Raw genomic sequence first — 23821 nt, 5'->3', positions numbered from 1 at the left:
GAAAGAAAGTCTAAGACAATATATTGACATATTTTCACTTCAACCTAAGAGTAGTTTATTGACACGTACGGCAAATACTGAGCAACATTATTATTATGGCGCTATTTTTGGTATCCTCCCACAACATATTATTATGAAACACCTTGTACACATTGTTTTCACAGTGTCATTTGATACAATTTCATAAGAAATGTCACTTGTCGCTCCTTTAAGTAAAAGGAATTGACCCTAAAGAGACAGATTATGAAGGATATGTACCATATATACAGTCTATGATATGTACACATTTGTATTCATGTCTATTCACGGCACAGTACAAATATAGAGCAGGTGTTAGATGTAGAATACACAAAAGCCATATAAAATGTAGTTTCTCATAGCAATAATTTTACAAACCAAATGAACCGACCGCTGAGCATCTGGTGAGGCACGCCCCCTCTAATATTGGCTTTCTGATAGGTCTCTCGTCGGCCCCTCATCTGGGGTAATTAACTCTTCAGAGAGAGCGCGGCACACATCACACAACACGCCTGTTTTACTGCACAAGCACACAAATACTGTATACACAGGTGACTACACAATACACACGCCATGCATATAGAATTTGCATTTCACACACATGACAGTATTTATTCTACACTACGGGTCCCTGGGAGCCACCTCCTTATCTTTCATTTAACAGTGCCACGTCAACTTCTCCCCCCCCCCCCCCCCAGAGGACCTCCCCCTCTCTCCTCCGACACATCAGAAAACAGCAATCCATTTGAGAGTGAGCTGACAGGAAGTAGGTCATTTTCACATGGAGCAATACCAGAGAGGAGCTCCAGACACACACACACACACACACACACACACACACACACACACACACACACACACACACACACACACACACCACACACACACACACACACACACACACACACACACACACACACAACACCCACACCACACACACACACACACACAACACACACACACACACACACACACACCACACACACACACACAACACACACACACACACACACACACACACACACACACACACACACACACACACACACACACACACACACACACACACACACACACACACACACACACCTCTCTATCTCTCTCTCTCTTTGTCCGCCTCCAACCCCCGTGCTTGAAGTGGGGGAGAGAGCAGATTCAAATCCCCCAACTGAATCATACCGCTAAGCAGCTTTGCAATTCAGACGATTCCCCCCCGTTGTTTCACATCCCAGTGTAAATAATGGAAAAATAAAAGTAAAGTTATATCCTCTCCATTGTTTATCAATCTACTGCATCTCTCTCACACTTTTTGAATCCTCCCCTCTGCTCAGTCTTGCTCTGTAAAACAAAGTGACAGAGGCAGCATGGACTATTAGGTTATTACATTGTGAGAGCTTGGAGCTCATGTTATCACAGAGCAGCAGCCAGTGAAGAGAGCAGGGATCCAGATGGCTGTGTGATCATCTCTCTCTCACACAGTGATGCTCACACAGCACTGTATCTACCGACTTCAAAAAGATGATATAGGAGAAGACCAGCACAGGAGGAAGAAAGAGAAATACTCTTGAAAAGATGCTAATGGAATATAAAGACCATGTCTACCAAGTATTGTGCAGTTGAATAATGACTCACCCTTCATTTGTCAAGATATATTAAAAAAAAGGTTATTATACTGGCTATACTACAATAAAGAAAAGTTATTAAATGATAGATCCATATGTTGTAAATGCTCTTGATGGCAGCTGAAATAATTACACCCCATATAGACTGATCTTTTGTCATTTTTGCCAAGTGGCAGTAGAAGTGGAAGAGAGGTTGTTGCTACTGAGTGGGTGGATCATTTGGATGTCTGCACATTTCCCTTTTGTGGGACGATTAAAAGGTATTCTGATTCCTTACATTTTTCTCTTTCCTTTTTATCATTTTTTTATTTCTTTATTCTATTAAGTGTGATTGCATATAACGTCAAAGGAGAGATGTGATTAGAACAGTATTTGTCCGTGGAGGCATGACGTTGATGTTTCAAATTGAGAAAAAAAAATGTATGTGTGTTCAGAGAAAAGATACAAAAACAGAAAGATGTACTGTTTTACTGTGTGAACACCCCATTACTTTGCATTTGTGTGTAAGAAATGTCAAAATTCCAAAACAAGGTCCATTTGGTATTTGTTTAGAAGGTTTTCAATCATATCACACATCGTTTCAGCAGATTTGCCCCATTTTGTGTAAGTACATCATTATACATGTGTTCATGATGTATTTGTGACTCTTTGGGAGTCTTAGCATCTTACATTGCTTTTCCCTTGTCTTTGCAACATGACTTTGTTTATGGACCCCGTGTGTGAACCGCCTGAGGAGTTGAATAGGACACAAAAGAGAGAAAAGTTGTTAAGAGGCAAGATCTGTGTGTGAAAGAAACAAGGACACAAAAGGATGCTCTCAATGCCAAACTGCAAGAAAGGAAAAAGTCAAGAGTGATGAACGAACAGATACCAGCACTCCAGACATCTTCACACTCTCTGCCTCGGTTGCTGTGTGTTGTGTGTGTGGGTGTGTGTGTGTGTGTGTGTGTGTTGTGTTCTACTTCTGGACTTCTACTGTACAGCCGAGACTGGACATCTCATGCATTAAACATGAAAGTCTAGGAATGTAGAGTGTGTGTTTATGCATAGACTGTATATATATATAAAGGTTTATGCGGTGTGTATCCCCTAGAGAGCCAGCCCTCCTGATAAAAAAATTAAATAAAATCTATATTAGGTTATATACAAACACTCCATGCTTAACCCCAGGCACAGCCACATAGATTACCAATGCAACACCACTAAACCTTCTATATTTAATATTACCCAGGGGGCTCTGATGTTCCATTGACAATCAATATATAATCATAATAGTTCAAACTTGCATGTTTAGCCTTTTTAACCCCCAATAGGTCTGACAGCACGCATGGTTGAGCAAGTGCCACTGTGCAAGTTTCATTCAGAGCAGATTCATCAAATGAAAGGTCATCAAATTGTAACGTCCTATTTCTTATGTAACAATGCCCTTTATCCCTTCACCTGGTAATTTATAACCGTTGTCAACAACATATCATTAAGCAAAAGGTAGCAAGCCAGGTCCAGCTAGGGTCAACGTCTGATACGACAACACGGACATTCGAGAGTAACAACCAAGTGAGATGAGATTGACCTGAGCAGGAGCCTCTAGTTAGTCTGAAAGCAGTTGATTGCTACACAAACAAGGGATTTACAGGAAAGCGATGCCTGCATATTTGACTGTTTGTGCTGATATCTCATTGATCAAAGCTTCCCTGTTCAGAAATCACTGTCTATAGCCGCTTGAGGCCAATCAGTTTCAAATATTGCAGGAAGTAATACACAATATAAATGTAATCCTTTAACTCTGCATTATACTTTATGATCCTGGTCACATGATAAAGTAAGAAATACAAATTATTGGCTGACAAACAAGGGCACTTTAAAGCTCACTGTGTGTCTGCCAACAAATACACGTGTAACTTACATAAAAGACATTAGAGATCAACCAAAACGGAATTAATTAAAGTATTAATAATATCAAAGTGCAGTAAAGTAAACATTTTCATCCTTCAAGTCATTACAGTATTCAGTTTGTATCCCATGACTCGAGTCCATTGAAACTAATTGTAACTTTTCAGTCATAAAAAGGAAACAGATCACATGCAAAATGATCCATGCCCACTGATAACAGAGGCCCTGTTTCAGCTCAATTAAGTTCTTTGTTGGAGTTACTGATCACTGTCTCTGGTACATGTTAGTCTGTGGGTGAATCCTAAAGCCCAGCTACTGAAACACTGCTCCAGGATCCTGCATAATACATGACTGCCCTGTCCCCCGTCCACAGCTACTGTCTAATGCTTCTGGAGATACTGGAGAGATTGGGATCTGACTGACGTGACCCACGGCCTTATTGGCAGATTTCAAAATCTAATGACCAACGGCTTGAAAGTAATGCCTTTCCAATATCCTTTGCATCAAGGTCAGTGGAAAGGATGGTTTTGCTACTGATACCCCTGTGGTGTTGGGTCATGTTTTGCAGAACAGTCAACTTTAGAGAGTCATGAAACTACTTAACATGGATGCTCAAGCTTAGAGTAAACACAGAACCCCAAAAGCCCAACAACTTAAAGAACCTGAACCTGAATTATCCAGGTATTCTATTTTTAAATTGGCAACCAGTAACTCTTTCACTAATCCAACAATGGTTAATCATTTTTTCGAACGCGACTCCTGGCTTTAAACTTTACTCAACGTAACCTGTTCTGTATTTCTGAGATTGGCAAACATGAGCCAGTGAAATGCTTCCTGATTTTCTCCAGGTTTGATGTGCAACAATGGAGGGGATGTCTGCTGTGATTAGGACCGCTGGGCCGGTCTTCCCGTAACAATAGCAACGGAGCAAACATGAGGAGGGCAGAGGCTGTTTCTCCACCGCAGGATAATTAGAGAGCACTTACACATGTTCACAGCACTAGATTGTGGCTTGGTTGCTGCATATGTGTGCAACCCTGCCGAGTTAAGAGTGATGTAAGAAAGCCAGGTTAAGTGTGTCAGAGTGGGTGAAACACTGACAAACAAAACTCCAACATTCACTTAAGAGTAAACCTTGTTTTGTTACACTGGACTGCAGTAGAAAATAAGACACCTCGTACGATTCCACTTTCCCCAGACAAATTCGTTTTTTATGCCCTGAAGGAAATACATACCACATCGCCTTTTCCTCTCTCCAGGTCCCATGATGACTGACATGCCATCAGCAGAAGTGTCTGTGTCCTTCTGATGGTCAGTGCTGTGTGTGTCAGTACTGTAGCTGAAATGCTGTTAGAGCTTTTAGCAGCTTGTTTCCCGCTTGTGAGATTGCAGCTGCTAGGTGTGTAGTAATTGTTTTTCCCCTCGGCGTTACTCCTACTCACAGCTTTCAAGCATGCAGAGACACATACACACACAGTACAAACACAGACACACACTTTGACAGTTCCTGCCTCTTGACAGATGACAGCAGTGGAATGGAAGTAGCCCACATTCCTCCTACTGCAAGCCGCCCAGTCTGGTCTAACCCAGCTCTCTATACACCTCCCTCCAGTCTCATCCCTTCTTTTTATCCATTCTTTCAGCAAAAAAAAAATGTCTTTGCTTCCTAGCTTTCAACTGTCTTTCTTTCTCTTCAGACACCAACATAGATCCAGCAGCTCTTTTCCATCTGGAGAAGAGTCACAACTACCAACACTATTCAAAAGTAACCTATTCCTTGCGGGTGCTGATGCTAACAATGATGGGTTTGGGCCTGCATTTCACATCAGATCAGCACCTCCCAGAGCACATTGCACTCATTTGAAATACAATCCACTCACCTTAAGAGCATCAGCTACACTTTTATGAGGCTGGAGAAGCATCCACTCCAGTCCATAGTGCTCAGGTTACTGAATCACTTTTACACTCTCATGAGGTTTCATTCCTCATTATTACAAACATTAGCTTTTACATCAGTGACTGTGTCCTTTTAATATCGTTATAGGTAGTAAATCAGAATTGTCTGCTAGTCTACAACTAAAAGAAACTGGGGGAAAAATATTAATCTACGGTGATTTCCTGCAAAAGGAAAACAGATCTAATCGTCACTATCTTCCAAGCAGTTCTTCCTTCACATTAGTAAAGACTGACAACACTGGGCTAGTTACCCATTTGCCTCATGATACTGGCTTTGATAACATTGATTTTAAAGATGCATAAAAAACAATTTACGCCTTTTTATGACAGTATAACAGATGTCCACTATCGGAATTTCATGACCAGCCAAACCAACATAATGTTTCAATTTACTCAGAAATGAATTGAAAATATTGGGTGCTCTTTAAAAGATTGCAATCTCTAGTTTTTTTTTTACCTATTTCTTTTACTTTTTGCCAGGGGGGTCAGTAGAGTTTTTTTCTCCAATGTTATGAAAGAGACGTATTACTTGTAAGTTGCTCGAGCTGCTTTGAGCTAAATGCTAACATCAGCACTAAACCACAAACTAAAGCTGAGCCTGATGGGTAATGTTGATTGTTTTTCAGTTATCTATTGATGTTAAAGTTGATATTATGTAACTTTTATTTTGATCTCAACTACACTGTACCTTTTTGTGCAACGGACCAAAGGAAACACCTGGCAACGCACTCAATACAGTCTTTGCGGTTGTTCCGACTACAGTGGGGGTCTGCGGGTCTGCAGGCACGCACACACACACACACACCACACACACACACAACACACACACACACACACACACACACACACACACACACCACACACACACACCACACACACACACAAACACACACCACACACACCCACACCACACACACACACACACACCACACCAACACACACAACACACACACCACACACACACACAACACACACACCACACACACACACACCACACACACACACACACACACACACACACACAACCACACACACAGTTCTTGGAACACTTGTTTCATAATATCCCATACGACACCCACCTGGATTTCAAAAACAGTTTGTTCTTGATTAATTTGTCATGTTTGTATTTAAGTACTTTATGTGATTAGTGTTGTTTTTGTACCACTATGTCCTGAAAATCTTTCTACCGCAGGCCCTAAAGATGTTACTGAATGTTTTCCAAGTCTGCAGCAGTCACTTGTTGTTAGCTCATTTTAGAGACATCCGCAACGTTCCCTTTATGAAAATTAGATTACCACAAAAAAAATCAGACGTTACATCAAACGCAACACAGCTGTTTGATCCTTCAAAGCCTCAAACACCCTATAACACAATCCCTTGAAGTATGACATTCTCCTCACAGAACCCACTAGTCACAGTCACTTATTTATGAACAAGCACTGCGTTTCCCAAATTTCACTCAGAAAGAAGCGCTTCCACTTCCCTTTGGATTTGAACAACAACTTCTGATTGGTTTATTTCTGGGCCATCATACGCACTGATCATCAGACAAATTAGTTGAGTGCTTTTGACAGCAGGGTCCCTTGTTCGTATCTTTGCTCAATTATGAGCTTGACTGCAAGTCTTTCATTATGATTGTTTATTTACCTCCCGTGTCATTCCGCTACACCACAGTACTCGATTATTTGTACTAAATACATAGTTTTGCAGCTGATAAATATCAACCCATACGTCAGTCAGAAACTGAGGCCTTTTCTTATCTCATCCCCTAATCTAGATCCTGCCTTGTCATTCGCTTTCAGAGAGAGCAAAGACAGTTTTAAAATGCTGATCTTTACTACCTGCTATTAGATAAATATAATCTTTAGGTTAACAGCGATACTAAATGTTTGAGAATTACCTTATTCTGCTTTTTTTTGTCTTTCAATCTTGTTGTTCATCTATTTCTTAATAACCTCACACCTTGTCTATACAAGAGATTTTCTAAATGACCAAGGATTCAGCAGTTTCACAATCCAACACCTACTGAGGAAACTGTTGATACCTTAAGTATACTTTATAGATGATAACTTTATTGTAGTATATTTTAAAATGCATCACTTTTACTTAACTGAGTATCCTGTGGTATCTCTACTTTTACTTTACTACAAACTCTGAGTACTTCTTCTACAACTGGTAGTTGAGTAGCAGCCCCTAATTTAAAAAATAAATGGGGTAAACAAGGTTACTCAGCTGTGAGGTTGAATACTCTGTCAGGACACAGGTCCTCCAGAAACTGAGTCCTGTGACTCACTCAGGAAATAACCGTTGTGTCTCATCTGCCCACAGTCTGGTGTGGAGGCTGTGAGCAGACAGAGATACAAAGACTGCAAAGGAGGCAGCAACACAGACTGTTTTCATTGGGTTCATGCTTTACATCTGGGAAATAGTAGAGCAGAGATACAGGAGAGACAGAGAGAGGGTGCCAGACAGGATCCACTTCTGCTTCTGTTATTCCAAGACAGCAGGAAGGAGAGGAGGAGGGGTGAGGAGGAGGAGGAGGAGAGAGAGTTCATAACGGAGTTAAAACCTGAGCCAGGATTCCTGTCTTACGCAAATATGTGGGCGGTTCAGGTCAGACCATCACTCTTTCCCAGGTTTAGAGTAAAAGGGTTTTTCCAGATTACAATCAACTGCACACAGGAGACTTTTTTCTTTAGCCTCTAATCTTAAATCTCACAAGATGGTCATGGATTAGAAGTAAACAACGTTCTGATTATTGTATTGTATCCACTACTGGCTTTTCACAAAATAAGTAGATTAAAGTCAGATAAAAACATCAGGGATGACCTTGTTGGCAGAGCCTTTGTGGTATTAATAGTCACATTCGTCCCACCCTGTCTCCTAAAGTATATATAATGCTGTATCAGGGGAGTTTAAGGGTGGATGGTGGCGGTACAAAGCACAAGTTCACACGCGCTGTATCCCAAAACACTGGCTCCAGCCAGTCCTACTCATTATTTCATTAAATATAACAAGATTACATTACATCTAAAATCCTGTTTGCTACTAGACTACAGCTAATATGAGTAAAACATGGGTCATAACTGATCTGATTATGTACTTCCTCTGTATATACAATTTCATGAAAGTTTTCCTTTTCACACATTTGATTATCATCTGTTCTCATCTGGTACTCCACTAGTAAGTGAAAACTGCAGGAAACACAATGTTTTACCATCAAATTGAGCACATATGTGGCCTCCTGACAGCCTGCAGGCATGTTTGACACCGCAGATCACCTGGGAGTTAAAACTATGGAGACTCAAGGGAAAAAACATTATTACTCATTATTGCTTGGTTTAGGTTTGGTAGTCCATTTATGAGGAGAGTCATGTTGGTGCATACGTTTCATGTTCCTCTGGTGAAATGACATTACAGCTTGTTTTTTTGCTGTGGTGCATGTTCTCACCACATGACAGAAATTCAGCATGACAGAGGTCAACTAAAGGATTAAATACATGTGTGAAGGAGTACCAGAGAGCCACTATAAATCACACGCCCTTAGAGATACCCTCAGGCCACTGTGTGTGTGTGTGTGTGTGTGTGTGTGTGTGTATGTGTGTGTGTTACAGTGGCCATGACCCACTCAATGCCACACCAGGTTGTCAATCATACACAATCATCATCACTAGGAGCACTGACATTGATGCACCATGAGTTATGAGACAAGGAGAGAAAGTGTGTGTGTGTGTGTGTGTGTGGTGTGTGTGTGTGTGTGTGTGTGTGTGTGTGTGTGGCAATAGGGGGGTGACAACAACACTTCAAGTGGTTGAGCTGCTGTTGTCCCTGTAGAAAGACCTGGCTATTGAGTCCCTTGCGGACTGTTCTGGAGCCTGTCGCACTGACCTGCTCTGTTGAAGCCATTGATTTTATATTTCACAGGCCTTTCTTACGGCAACTGTCCTATCTCTGAAAACTGAAAAAAAAAATGGAATGGTCAGGGCATAGGAAAAAGCCTAAATATAATGAGAAGTGAGGCTTAACATTTCTGATGACACAACTATACTATAAATGAATTTAGTGTCAGGAATAGAAAGCACACTGTCCTTTTCATTACCTTTCAGGGCTGTCATTTTGTCATGATTGAATCCTGCTTATATACACTTTGTATATGTATGTGTGTATGTGTATGTGTGTATGTGTATGTGTGTGTATGTGTGTGTATGTGTATGTGTATGTGTGTGTGTGTGTGTGTTTCACTCCAGTAGGAAAGTGACAGTGAGCGACCCTGACCCTTAATCCACTAACTGTCATCCATATCCCTCCCCACTTGATCTCCTCCATTTGTCTACGCATGGAGAGGGCTCACAGCCCACACTAATCCTGTGTGTGTGTGTGTGTGTGTGTGTGTGTGTGTGTGTGTGTGTGTGTGTGTGTGCACCATATAAAGCAATGCACACACTCACAGTCATGCATGCACATACACACACACACACACACACACACACACGCGCCTCCACAAGTGGAAGTAGAGAGGGATGAGGTATACACAGCTGGACTGAGCCTTGCACCACTAACCTACTTTGAGAATCTGAATGCAGCATCTGCCTCCCCATCAGTCTCTCTTTGAATCCGTATCCCTGCTGCATGTCTCCATCTCTCTCACATAAACATATACAAACTGTACATATACAAACTGTGCATATACACACACTGACACGTAGCTGCAGAGCGCTCATGTCACATGGTCAGCTTATTTTTTCTAGGTGACAAACGAGAGCAAACTCGCTAGCCACAGATTCGATGAAAGGGTGGGAAAGAAAAGAACTAAAACTGCAACAACCTCATCCTTTTTAGAGGACCAGAGGCGCAGTCCACAGCGCATCCCTCTCTCCCTACGAACGAACGATTATTTTGCATGATGCAGACAGTATCTTACAGTAAAAGAAAGGGAGTGAGGGGGTAAGCAGTTGGAAACGTAGCCCATTGTGCAAAAAAAGAAGAAAACTGGCACAGGACTGAGGATGTTAATTTAGTAGTTTATACTGACACATTGGACCCCACTCTGAGTAAGTTACGAGAGTGTTACAAATCCCTTCATTAGAGCAGGCTGGCCATTCAAGTGGGCAGTCGCCATGAAGCCCCCGGGAAGACAGAGAATGACTGGAGAGGCTGGTCAGACCATTCTCTTACACACACACGAAACACACAGCAACCACACAGAAAAACAACACACATTGGCGCTAATACAACCTTGGGGTGAGTATTTGGTGTGGGCCTGATTTCCTCTAAAACCCAGAGATATTCAATGTACTCTAATGTTAGACAAGAAAAGGCAGCATAATTAACAATTTAGAAGCTGAAACCATCAAATGTTTTACAGTTTTTCTAAGACATATTTGAAAGAATCTTTCATCTGTTTTTCTGTTAAAGTCCTGGTTACATAATGTGACAGTATTCCAGTGGGGTATACATAGAGTGCTAAAGACCATTAGAGAGTGTGGTTGTGTGAAGCACTGAGTGTGCTGGCAGTCAGAGGGGGATACACCTTTTTCCTGCATCTTTAGCAGGTCAAACAAACTTACATAATTGTTCCGATCCTCCCTTTTCCTCTATTCGGGGCATTCTCTTTGCCTTTCTCCGACAGACCTGACACACACACTTTAATGCAACCAATGAACTCCCACAAAAGGCCCAAGTGGAGCACAACGTTCTTTGCCTGAAATTCACTTCTTCTGCACATGACTTCAGACTCCTGGGACATTTTAGCACGCTCTGATTTTTCTTTCCAGAAAGGAGAAAATTGCTAGATTTTGCCTCACGTTTGCCCTCTACGAGCCCCTTGATGGTCCTAATGTGAGAAAGGACAGATCCCATTCTGTGACTCTGTTGTGCATTAGACCTTTACTGCACAGTGCCGTGTGTTAGATGAAGAGGACACAGGATACTTAAAAAAAACCAACGTGTGCTTTCCTTCCTCTGCTCCAGACAAAACTAAGTGTTGCCATTAGAGTCAGAGTCACTTATAAAGTACTCTTAAAACCCGCTTTTCAAAGGCAGAGAAAACTGAGTGGAGGTCCAGCAGGATTTGCACACATGCGTCATTTCAATGCTTTTATTCAGTGCAACTAGATCATGTTTAAATCCCTAAAAGTTGCCTTCCAGATGGGCCAGCCTGACTTAATGTCAGTTGAGTCTAACCTTAAACCACTAAGGGGGATGTCATGAGGTAATGTAATGTGCCATCTGATATTCAAGGAGGCCAAACTCAACAAGGGCCCCCTCTGTGTTCACTGACCTTTTTTGTCAAGGATGAAACACACACACACACTTTAGTCTATACAGTAAAGTCGAGTCTCCATACAGAAGCCAGAAGTCTTTTAATCTTCCCATCAGCTTCTCAAAGCAATTACTGAGCCCGTAGTGAGCTGGACTGCCAATGCATTGACAGAGTGTTGAAGCGTACGTCTGTCAAAACAGAGAAAAACACACACTTTTTAACAGAGGTGAGTCACACACCTCTACCAAACATATCTCTGGAAAAACTAACAGAGCCAACAAAAACAATTAGTTTTTCCTAGTTTTTTCTAGTCATTGTGTTGCATCTTAAGGGAAAAGTTAACATTTTGATAAGCCAGTGAGCCAGTTAGAATAGCTTTGCACAAAGAGTGTTACAGAGGAAAACAGCTCGCCTGGCTCTGTCTGGAGGCCACAAAATAATCCACCAACTAGCAGAAGTTTAACTTTTTCATAAAATAAACAAAATGTAAAAACAAACCCAGACACCCACTCCAGTTCAACTATTCCTTAAGCGGTAATACACAAATGTATCAATCAAAATGAATGTCTTTTCACATGTCAGGTTAGCAGAGGTCAGTCCTGTGGTTACAATTCACACAATTCTGAAACCCCTCAGGTCAGGGAAATGGAACGCACTCACAAGTTGCAGGAAGTAGGTAGGTCATGGTTTTATTTTCCTTCTGTAGCCTTAAGCCATTAAATAAAACCAACTTGTTCGTTGGATATGCTACAGTACAAAGCAAAATGTATCTGCCAAACCTCCCTGAATTCAACAGACAGTTGACAAAAAAGAGACAGAAAACTGCACTCAGGTATTAAAACCTTTATACTGTCAATGCCACATGATTTACCCTCAACTGTGAGTGACCAGACTTTCTTTGTGGAGGTAAGTTTTGCATAGGGCCTCAGTTGCATGTCCTCTGGTGCTCCCATCTTCCTCGGGGGCCCTCAGGTGCTTCACCGTCACACAGACTGCATACAGATCCTTGCTGCCCTACTCAGGCTTGAAGTAAACATACATAGCCACAACTCTCTGTAGATACGTGCAGTACACTGAGGGACCCCTCTTGAAAAAGTTAAAATATGGACAAAGGCACCACTAAGATGAATACGCTAGAATGCTCCTCTCTTGCCCATCTGACAGTGTGTTAGCTGTGTGGGAAAAGACAGCAGCTGCAAATCACCTCCAAAGACAAAAACACAAATCCTAAACGTAGCAGGAAGCTGGAGAGAATGTCCTGCGGCCGGCAGCTGAATGTCTCTAAAATCTCAAAGCCGAACTGGTGGTGCGCATATCTCCTGGCCTGAGTTAGGCTACAGTGTGCCTTGACCTCACAAACCACACACACAGAAGTTCCAAGATGAAATGGCTGGTTTTCACAGTGTGCAAATGAAGCGGTCTGCAGTCAAACTCACAAGCCGTCACAAGACGTGTTATGAAGCGAGTGTTTAGAATAAATGCTCTGATTTAAATGCTCTGGTTCTTTACATATGGACATATGGAAGTCTCTATTGATGATGTGCACACAGCTCACAATCTAACAAGGTTAGAGAGAAGCAGAGATACAGTAGGTGTTCATTTGATGGACTGTCAAACTCAGTAATGCAGAACCAGAATGTGTTACAGTAAGCTGCACTCCGTCAGACAGGCTTCACTGTAAGCAAACCTTTGTGGGCTGCTGCTGGCCTATTGTCCATTCAGCGACTGTGGTTGCAGAAGGCATTGTATTGTTGACTGTTATGCCTGTCAGAGGGATTACTGTAGATCCGTTTTCTCTAAGCCTTGGGCAGTACGCTGACTGTTGAAGTAAACAGATATGATTCTAAACTGTATTGAAGTAAACATGTATTATTTTGAATTGTATTTTAGTGAACATGTATTGTTTGAACTGTTTTAAGTAATCACATATATAGATATTATATTCTCACTTACAACTCACTGACCCAGAGATCCTGTTACACACACATACACCTCCTTCTACTAAGCACACACACACATATTCTTTTCAAGGTTCTTTCTGGGCATCATTATATCTGTGCACAATGTTTAATTGTCTGAGAAGGAATAGTTTATGTGAAATATTTCATGGGAAAGTAAGGGAGTGGATATCGGTGCAGAGATAAGATTGACTTTGCCCTTGTGGAACTTTAGAATCTCACGTTCTGGTCAGAACTCTGATTCGCTGTATTGGACCCGACCAGAAGTGAATCCAACCAGTAAAAACACCTGGGGGAGTGAGCAGCTCACACAGCTCCTCCCCACGGACTCTCTAATTCGCTTCGGAGTAAAATGGGAAGGAAGAAGTCAACACATCTCCGCCCCAAAATATGAATATGAATACTGTTGTTTTTGTATGTAAAATGCTTCTTGTTTGCTGAGTGGTTGGTCCCGATACCTGTGTCCGCATCGCATCACAAACCTGAAGTCTGTGCTTCTTGTTTGCTGAGTGGTTGGTCCCGATACCTGTATCCGCATCGCATCGCAAACCTGAAGTCCGGAGTACTCTGTAAAACTTGTATACGTGTTTTGTTTCCCACAGGTAAACTCAGATATACCTTTTGATTCCGGTGTTTTCAATTCCTTTCTTTATTAAATAGAGATCAGCCTTATCTAACGAACGGCGCGTAGCGGAGGGGGGGGCTTTTCAGCCACCACCTAGGTGTTCTGCTCCAACACTGTGGATGCAGAAAAGTAACTGATATAAAACATTTGGACAATCGAGACAGGAAAATCCAACAAAGAGAAAGAAAATAAGCAAGACTAAGGCTTTGTTCAGACTATCAGCCCAAATCCATTGTTTGACATGACCACATTTGAAAATGGTTCAATATGTGGTTAGAAATGTGATTCCAATCGATTTCTACAGATGTGTACGCTCTGGCCACTCAAATTAGATTTCAAAGTGTCTTCTTGTGTTGGAAAGAAGCGTCACTAGTGTAGCATCGTAGCACCTGACACTTAGGTCGTCACAAAAGAAACCATGCAGATAGGTTGGCCATTTTGAACACACATCTAATGTGGTCACTTGCAAACAATACACTTAAAGATCTGCTTTAGTCCAAAATGTAAGGGCAAACTATTCAGTATGGTTCATGGGATATTTTAGTCTGGGTTGTTCTGGGCAATGTTGCTCGCATGTGCAAAATAATGTTAGCATATTAGGTATCTTTTTCCAACAAAAAGAAGAGTTCAAGCCTGTGAAAATAAAAAAGAAGAATTAATTATGACAGAAAAGAAGGGCTTTCCTTGAAGAGAAACTCCTATAACACACTGGAGAACTGATTCACAAAGAATATTTAGTCCATCATTGTCCCTCGCAGTCTCTCACTGGCCACACTCCATATTTCTTTGGCCCTTTTCCAACTTGCTCTGGCACTTCATGCCGCCCCCCTTATCCCTTCCACACACAGCTCCTGTCTCGCTCTCTCATTCCCTCTCAGACATCTCACCATCGCTGCTACTACGACTGTGTCTCACTCTTACTCTTCAATCACACGTTCTTTCCATCCCCAAGCTTTTCTCGCGGTCTGTTCTCCATCTGACACCTCCGTATCTCACTCTGGCCACCTCTCTCCCTCTCACTTGACTTGTGGCCTGGCAAAATGTGTGTTTCTCTTTGTGAGATATTGAACTTTCTCAACCAACCAACCAACCACACTAGATCCATGTATGTAAAACCCATGTTTTATTGCTTATCTACTCCCCCCTCCGTGAGCCCAACTCTGCTGTGGGTTAATGTGTGGGTGTTAAGTTGTTCTAATAAAAAGTAACAATTTGTGGAAAGTGTTCTCCACCATTTACCACAAAACTAACCACCAAAATAATAATAACTGGAATTCTGCAGCCTCTCTTTTCTGCAGCATTCTTTTTATTTCCAGATGAGAGCGTAGACTGTGGCATAAATCACACACATACACACACAGACACACTTATAATTCTACGTCATGATCCATCCATCTATCTCACAACAAACAGTGCCAAAGGGAGAATGGTGAAATGTAATTTGTGTGAGTGTCAGTGTCAGCATGCAGCTGTGAATATACAGTGTTTGCGAGTCAATGCGTGTGTGTGTGTGTGTGTGTGTGTGTGTGTGTGTGTGTGTGTGTGTGTGGGTGCGTGCGTGCGTGCGTTATATGCTCCCGGCTGTTGCCAGTTATCCCTGGTCGGCATCACAGCACCATATGTCTGTCTGTGGGACTGTGCTGATGTGTGGCACCGCTGGAGGCCAGGCGAGCCGCAAACAGCACAATGACAGCTTTATGCCCGATGCAATGCATTGCAATGCTAAATAATCACATCTGCAGCTCTCCCAGCAGTAAGCATGGGAATAACACTGACTGAGGTGAGACATCAGTAATGGTTTCTCACCTGCAGGAAACAGTTTATGATTAGAGGCTTAGTAGAGGTTGCTGAACCAGGGGCAAGGCCAAAACCCCCCTAAAAATCTGATTGACCCCACTAGTTGGCTTGTTGGTAGTATCATGGTCGGACTACTGAATATGCCCATTGGCTACAGGCCCAGTGGCTCATTCTCCAGAACCTCTTTTTGACGAGACATTATCAGTAATAGTTGATTGTTGTAAAAGCCATGAAAGGACCACAAATGTGCACAAAAAGGACTACAAAGAAATGCAAAATGACCACAAAGATTCAGGGTTTCTTTCTCAGTGACGTTTTACATATCTGTGTCCAGGTGACTGTTGTCTTATCAACTGTGAATGGCTGTAGGCTGTTTAGAGTAACACATAGCTTCTTTCAATTGATAAAAGTACAGTTTAGAATATTTCAAGTTGGCTTCCATAGTTACACTGAATATACAAGGCAGCTAGAAATAGTGTAGTCATTATTATTGCCACAAACCAGAGATGTACTCCTTTTCAGACTCAACACATTTCACTTTAAAAGTTTCTAAACCTGCCACTTCTGAACTATGTGCTGTGGATGTGGTGTGCAGGCTCCTGTTGCAGTGACGCATCTGTGCCAACACTTAGGTCATGAGTCAATAAATGAATCCGTGTCTCCTGGCTATGCTTGGTTGACAGTGAGAGGACCTGTTGGACCAGAGTAACACCAGCGACCATCCCACGGCTAGATAAACACAAGTTTACCGGCCACAGCATAAATATGAAAGTGATATATGTACAGTGTTCATGCTGATTCCTTCAAGCTTGATCTTAACCTTATTTAGTCTTATTCCTCATCCCGCCAGGTGCTAGGTTCACATCTAGCACATAAGGCATGCTCGTAAAAATATCATAACACAACATGACTGAGGGAGTTCTGTCACTCATCTAAGAAAATGCTGATGTGGAAAAGAAGACTGTATGAGGACATATAAGATCAATGTGCTGCATGTACCTGGAATAACACGTGAAAAAGTGCATGTCTAGTCTAAAATCACAACAAAAATATAGGCCAAGAATCAGTATCAATAACACTATCTTTAATTGTATTATTATAGCAGCAGGCTATATAGGGACATGTCTCCTGACTGTTAGTACTGAAACAGCTACCATTCATTGGTCTGAATTGCATTGATGAATCATACCTTGGTTGTCCTCTTCCATGTTTGCAGCCTATAAATGAAAGATCCTCCAAAAATCGGTCAGAGAAAACTTCCGTTGTGCAGGGTGGAAAAGGGGATCTGATATACAGCAAATACGCGAATTAATTTCCAGGACGCATTTGGGACACAGGTCGTTTTGCGGGCAGCGTCTTTCTTTTGGGAAATGTTGTGTCCATTTACGCCTCACAGTGGTGAGGCAGTCCCTCCGGTTCCCGTCAGTCAGTGCGCGCTGTGTGTCTGTAGCAGCAGCCGCGTCTTTTGCCCACAGTGGACGAGCGTGTTATCCTTATCCCTACAAATACGCCTTCACTCCACTAGTATCGGGAGAGTAGTTTACATGGCTGCGTAAAGCCATCCATCACACCTGGTGGCAATATCGGAAGTATACGTAAGTGTGCCTTCAAAATAAAAGATTACCACAAGGTTTATAAAGAGCTTTCTTTTATTTTGGAACTAAAATCAGGAAGTGCGGGGGCTGTTTCATGTGAATCGATGCTACTTGTTAATCACATCCCAGCTCAGCTACACACAGCCAGTGCTGCGCGTCATCAGTCATCACCAATCATCGATCACGTGACTCCAGGCAATAGTGACATTATACCCAGCAAAATATACCTCTATATTTTTTTATTGATTATACGAAATGGTTTGATGCTGCTATGGCATTGGGAGCTATGTCAGCCACCTAATTCAACTGATTAATTAATCGCAATTACTGGAAAAGATTGAAAGAATGTTTTATATTTATTGGGGGCGAATATTACACTATATGTGGTGGACGAATTATGATTAGAAATAAGAAAATACTAAAATTACTTAATTACAATTCAGAATTATGGATTCAAACATATTAGGTAAAAATACAGATGTGTTATCAGCAAAATGTACACTAATGTAAGATTACTGATTGCTCTTAAACACTCCTTTCAGAGGGTTACATTATGAATAATAATCTAAGATACTGTATAGAGCACTGGTTAGTTTAAATGTAAATCACTGCATCATATTGCATAAGCCTCTTATAGGTTGTTAAAAGGTAGTCTTAGCCATACTTGAGTAAATGTTTTTGCTTTTAGCATTGCAAACTATTATTTTCCTAGTTTGATTATTTTGTCATTTGAGGGAATTAAAAAAAATGAATATGATAATTTGATCATCCTTTTCCACACACTATTGCCAGTCTGTTAGGTACACTTAAACTAAAACAAAGCATTATATTCTACAGGAGGAATTATTTATTGCAGGACTTTTGTATGTATACGGGACACTAGGATTGAACCTACCTGTATCAGCACACAGAAGATACTGAGGCTGACATCTGCAGGTTTTCTTTCATACCTCTCAAAGTTTCATTGGTGCAAAACACTTTATAGATTAACCTGGCCACTAACCAAGCATTGTGACAATTAACCCCACAGCAGAAATTATTTGAAAGAAGTACACAGCAGCTCAAAATGCAATAAATTCAAATCAATACTCCACTGGAAAAAACTAGCAATTTGAAACAGACTGATTTCAGATCGGACTATGAGAGCTTGTGGAAAAGACTTACATAAGCAAAAAGAGGCATCAGGTTGACACACACACACTCAGACACACAGAAAAAGAGAGAAAAAGCTTGTTTTTACACACGTGTTTTCAATTATAGCATTCCTGCCTCCACAGAGAAGGAGGGGGTCTCACTTCCTGTGTGCATTACTCCAATGGTCAAGCATGAACAGATGTTTTAACGTATTCATTCATTTGTTTATTCATAAGTGTCTCTTTTGGAGAAATGTTTCATTCTCAGTCCTCTGTCCTAAACAAAGTGACACTCTCCAGACATAACACAAACAGTTCTCCTGGTTTCTCAGGGTCGTGAGGTCAAGGCCTCTTGAAATCTAATGAGATCGGTTTGACTGGTTACTAACACTCTAAGCATGTGTTAAACTGCACACCACATCCTTGTGAATGTGTCCTTTTCACAGGCTGATATTCTGATAGCTATCAGATATACCTTAAGTTTGCTTCACCATCTTCTAAAAAGGTAGTGGTTTAGGAACTGAACAGAAACTGAGAGGCTAAAGTGAGTCATTTTCTAAAAAAATCACATCATTACACAATCCAGTAAACCCCCTCGATCCGGCACGATCCAGTCTGTTGCAGTGTGGTGCCGGATGACAAGAGAACGGAAAACTGGAAACCTAAACACAGAGACCCTGAAGTAACACCTGCATAAACGCGCTGCTCATACTGCCCTAAGGTGTTGGTGAATATATCAGATATTTGGGTAAATGCATCCAGACAGAGTTTCAGACATTCATAATGTGCACAAATTAGGAGAGTGGAAAATACAAAAGAAAACAGGAACAGGAGTGTTAGGCCAGGGAAAAAAGAAACCACCCCTGTTTGGGCCCAGCAAGCTTCTTCCTAAGGTTTTACACACCAAGAGGATTGAAGCAAAGACGTCATCACACAGAGCAACCCCTGATTTGAATGTTTTCTCTGCTACAAGTGTAAAATAGGTCATATGCATAATAGCTTTGGGAATATGGTGAAACAAATACGTTGTTGTACGTTGTTGTTACTAGTGTTTCTGTCCATTTGTGTCAGTGCTGGACCCGGTTGAGCAGAGCATCCTCATTGAAGATGTTCCATTAAAAGCAATGACATTCCTGAGTCTGTCTCTCTGGCACACAAACACACTCAGTGCGCTCTACTCCAAATAAATGTCATGCTAATGTGTTTATGAGTCACGAGAGAAACCTCTTGGTGTGGCCCAGTTATTTTAAAGCCTTAAAATCAACAAGATATCAGTTTCGTGTGTGGTGAAAGACTAACGTTTGCAAGGACAAAACCAAAAAAAAAAAGGTTACAAAGTCATCCTGGAGTAAAGTCTACGGCTACGGCTTGAAGTGAACATGTGTGGGGTTTTTAGGGCTCAGTGTGTCCCGTGCCACTCAGGGTGCGTGAATTCCCTCAGGGAGATGCACGTCTGGCACATTAGGCCGACCATCACGGGAAACGTCTGTGGTCCTCCTGACCGACTTCACATGACCTGATTGAGCAGTCATACTTCTTCATATGCTCCAGTCACCACGGCGATGCCCGGAGGGTGATCACCTCCTCCATTTAAAACTGCCCAACCCATAATTATACGCACACAGACACATGAGCAACCCCCCTTTTTCTATAACTCCCACTCCCCAAAATCACTCCCTTCATAATGTAATCAAGTGGAAATCATTCCAAAGCATAAACCCGCCTGGAGGTATTTGAACAATGCAAATATACTGTAAAAGGCATCAGCGACGAGCACTGTAGTATTTAGAGACAAGGAGGAAATGTATTATTGTATATGCTTGCTAAGGTTATTTAGTTGAAGCACTGAAGAGATGAGGCAGTGAATTTAACCACAGAAATACTTTGATAAAGAAAACTGAGCTCCTTTTTGTGGGGGATTTTATTGGATATTTTGCTGAATCAGGGGTGGATTTGGGAGTTTTTGTCCATCTTCCTCTTTGTGTTTATCTCCCAAATCATGGCCTAGAGACTGTCGTAAACCGGGGATGTGACAGGGGTTTCACACCTCCTTCCTGGGGTGGAAGGTGAAAGGGTTCATCTTTGGCGTGTGTGACAGAAGGTCACAGGATGCAGAGTGCAGCAGGATTTCCTCCTTCCTTCAATCTGGTTTTATATCCAGCTCTGTATCGCGACCGCCATCTGATCGAAGGGCAAAGTTGAGTTCATTTTCTGCACCCAAGGACGCATATGAGTAGAGTCTTTATTTGGAGTCTGTCTGCCGGGCACAAAGGCAGCAGTGTGTGCCCGAGAACTTGTAGGTGAAGCTGCGTGTGAGAGAATGTGTGTGTGTGTGTGTCCACATTAAAAATACAATCCTCCAAGACCTGCTGTGGTTACATAACAAGCTGCAAAGGTTATTCCTCGTAGAAGTTTCACTACTGAGCTTAATACAAGGGTGTGCATACACTCCAAAATGAGGTGAAAAAGCACAAACTATACCACAGCTCATCAGTAACCCAAGAAGTATTTGTATTTGTCATCATTAGAGAAATCAGGAAACAGTTTATGAGCAGAGAGGAGTGCAACATACTGGATAACACATTAACATGGGATAAAGGCAGGATCTGATGTAGTATATATACATTAAGCTGTTAAGTCAAACGCAGCCGGCAGTCAGAGCATGTTAACATATATGTGGTATATTGATGCTGCAAGAATGAAAATTAGGTCAAGTCAATTTGCTGTTTTTGTGAGAACACAACGCTTGAAATTATTACAAGGCATAATGCAAAGCAAACAGTCATTTCAAATACTTCTTAATGCTTTGCTCAATATAAAACTGAATGTGTCCAACAAATTAATATAGGATAGCAAATTCAAAATTGACAATATAAAAATATCAAACGTACACCTCCTCATATTAATGCTCTTTCAGTTTATGGCCTATTTTAATCCCACAATATGATTAAAGCACAAATCCCCCCTTCAATGCTCCCTTCTTTGCCTCCTCCTTTCCTCTTCTCCTCCCCCATCCCTCTCTCACTCCTTTGATTCAGTTTTGAGGTCAGCATGGACCTCATCTCCGCACCTGATCTCATCCTGTTTAACGCTTGGCATATGCCTCTCGTCCCCCGGTCAACAGCATTCAAACTGAGGGGTAACTCAGGTCTATTTAATTAAACCACACAGAGGTGGATGCTCACAGAAATGCCAGAGCCTCAAACTGCGGGTGAAAGGGATCAGCATACATCACAGTGTAAAAGACTAAAAGCATCAGGATTAATGTTTGATTACATTTAGCATGTGTAATCCATTCACTATGCATGGATGTGATGTATTAATGGGTGTAAATTAAAATGGTTCATGAAGTGCTGACGGACATCATGTCACAATATAAAAGTTGTTTGTTAACAACGGAGGGAAACAATTATTTGACATGAGTCACTTTAGAAACATGTGGAGTTGAATCGTGTTTTCTTCATTTGGGTATCGACAGTAAGTTGCTCCAACTGTAATAATAAAAACAAGGCATTGCTTCCTGTTTGTGTTCAAAGCACAACATCGATGGCAGACAAAGCCTGAAGTGTAACAGAGCCGTGATCTAGATGTGACAACATGTGGCAAGGGGAATGTCATTGTGGTTGTGGTTAAACTTTATAGGGACAATAAAAAAAACAATGTTTTTATTAATAAATGATAGGGTGGATTTGTTGATCAAAGGACATGTTTGTGTGAAATGTTTAATTAAAGAAGTGTCTTTTGGTCTTCCACAATGTTTCAGTGTTAGTTTCACCTGGTATGGAGACCCATAAACTAAGGGATATACTTTCTGTTCCCAAGGTAGTTGTTTATTTTAAAGGAATAGTTTGACATTTTGATAAATATACTTTTTTGCGATCTGGTTAAGAATTGAATGATAAGAAGATATGATATATTTTAACTCTCTGCAAGATAAGCGGAAAAGGATATTTTAAAAAATATGTCAAACTAGTTCTTTAAGGTAGAAAAGGAACAAAACTAAATTGATGCATTTACTAGAAGTTTACAATCATTAATGGAGTAGATATAGATGTCCCTCTGAAAAACTGGTTTTAAAATGATGAAGTAGAAAATCTAAAATCTCACAAAGTCTCAAGATCCCACACAAATAAATTGTTTAAGGTTTATGAATAATATGTATGGAATTAAATATACTGCATTGCCGCTTTGATTGAATCCCTGCTGCCGTTTCCATTTGCAGTGTTATCACTCTTTCACACTCACTCAAATAAAACACATGTGAGCTGCTGCAGATGCCAAAGGCTAAAACTCTCTAATCTTTATTCCACAAACCCTTTTTTCTGAGGGTACAAATGGTGGTTGGCAAAAACAGAGTAAAGATAACCCGACTTATCCTCCATCTATAGACCCCCCCCCCCTACTCTATGATAACCCTATTAAAATATTTTCCTCTGGCAAATCCCTGAGAAATAAATCCTCTTTTTTTCAAGAGAAAGGGGGTGGGTTTGTGTGTCACATGGAGGAATACAGTTGCCTTGGAAACGCCAGATGAATTTACTCTGCAGCCTGGCATCAGAGCGACTGGCGAGGAGAAGTTTGCTGCCCAGTGAGGGTGTCAGCAGTTTAAAACATCTACTTAAAACAAGTGCACCTTCAAGAAAGATGCCAAATGGGTCTGCTGGCTAAGGCTCAAATGCTCGGTGTTTCTTTAAAGATGGATCACAGAGGGTCTTTTAATTGATGTAGATCAAAGAGAGAAGAAGCAAATACTCCTGAGTGTAAGCTGAGTTCACTTTTCCTTTCCAGCAGTATAGAGTTATGGCTGACATTTATTTTTAAAAAGTGTGTTAGAGTAGAACCAATAGACAGATAAAGTTCAGCTTTGGTGTCTGTGTAATCGCTCCTGTATCAGCCAGTGCATCCTCTTTACAGATGTTACAGCTTGTGATGTCTGTTTTCATGCACAAGGAGGGGGGTGCAGTG

At 41.3% G+C, this 23821-nt stretch overlaps 1 protein-coding gene across 2 annotated transcripts in view; it reads right to left on the bottom strand.

The window, feature by feature from the left end:
* cyth3b (cytohesin 3b) overlaps positions 1-17607 on the bottom strand; it is a 31809-nt gene extending 14202 nt beyond the window's left edge. Inside the window, exon 1 of one of the 2 annotated variants that reach the window (XM_034143329.1) lies at positions 17318-17607. In XM_034143329.1, coding sequence (XP_033999220.1) covers positions 17318-17336 — 19 coding nt within the window. In that variant the 5' untranslated portion in view covers positions 17337-17607. Of the gene's footprint in view, positions 1-4765; positions 4996-17317 lie in introns of those variants that run through there. The other variant, XM_034143328.1, reaches the window with a different exon arrangement.
* Positions 17608-23821: the final 6214 nt, after the last annotated feature.

The sequence above is a fragment of the Trematomus bernacchii genome, unplaced genomic scaffold (genome assembly GCF_902827165.1).
Source record: "Trematomus bernacchii unplaced genomic scaffold, fTreBer1.1, whole genome shotgun sequence".
Lineage (NCBI taxonomy): Eukaryota > Metazoa > Chordata > Actinopteri > Perciformes > Nototheniidae > Trematomus > Trematomus bernacchii.
This window is presented reverse-complemented; position numbering and strand designations above follow the sequence as displayed.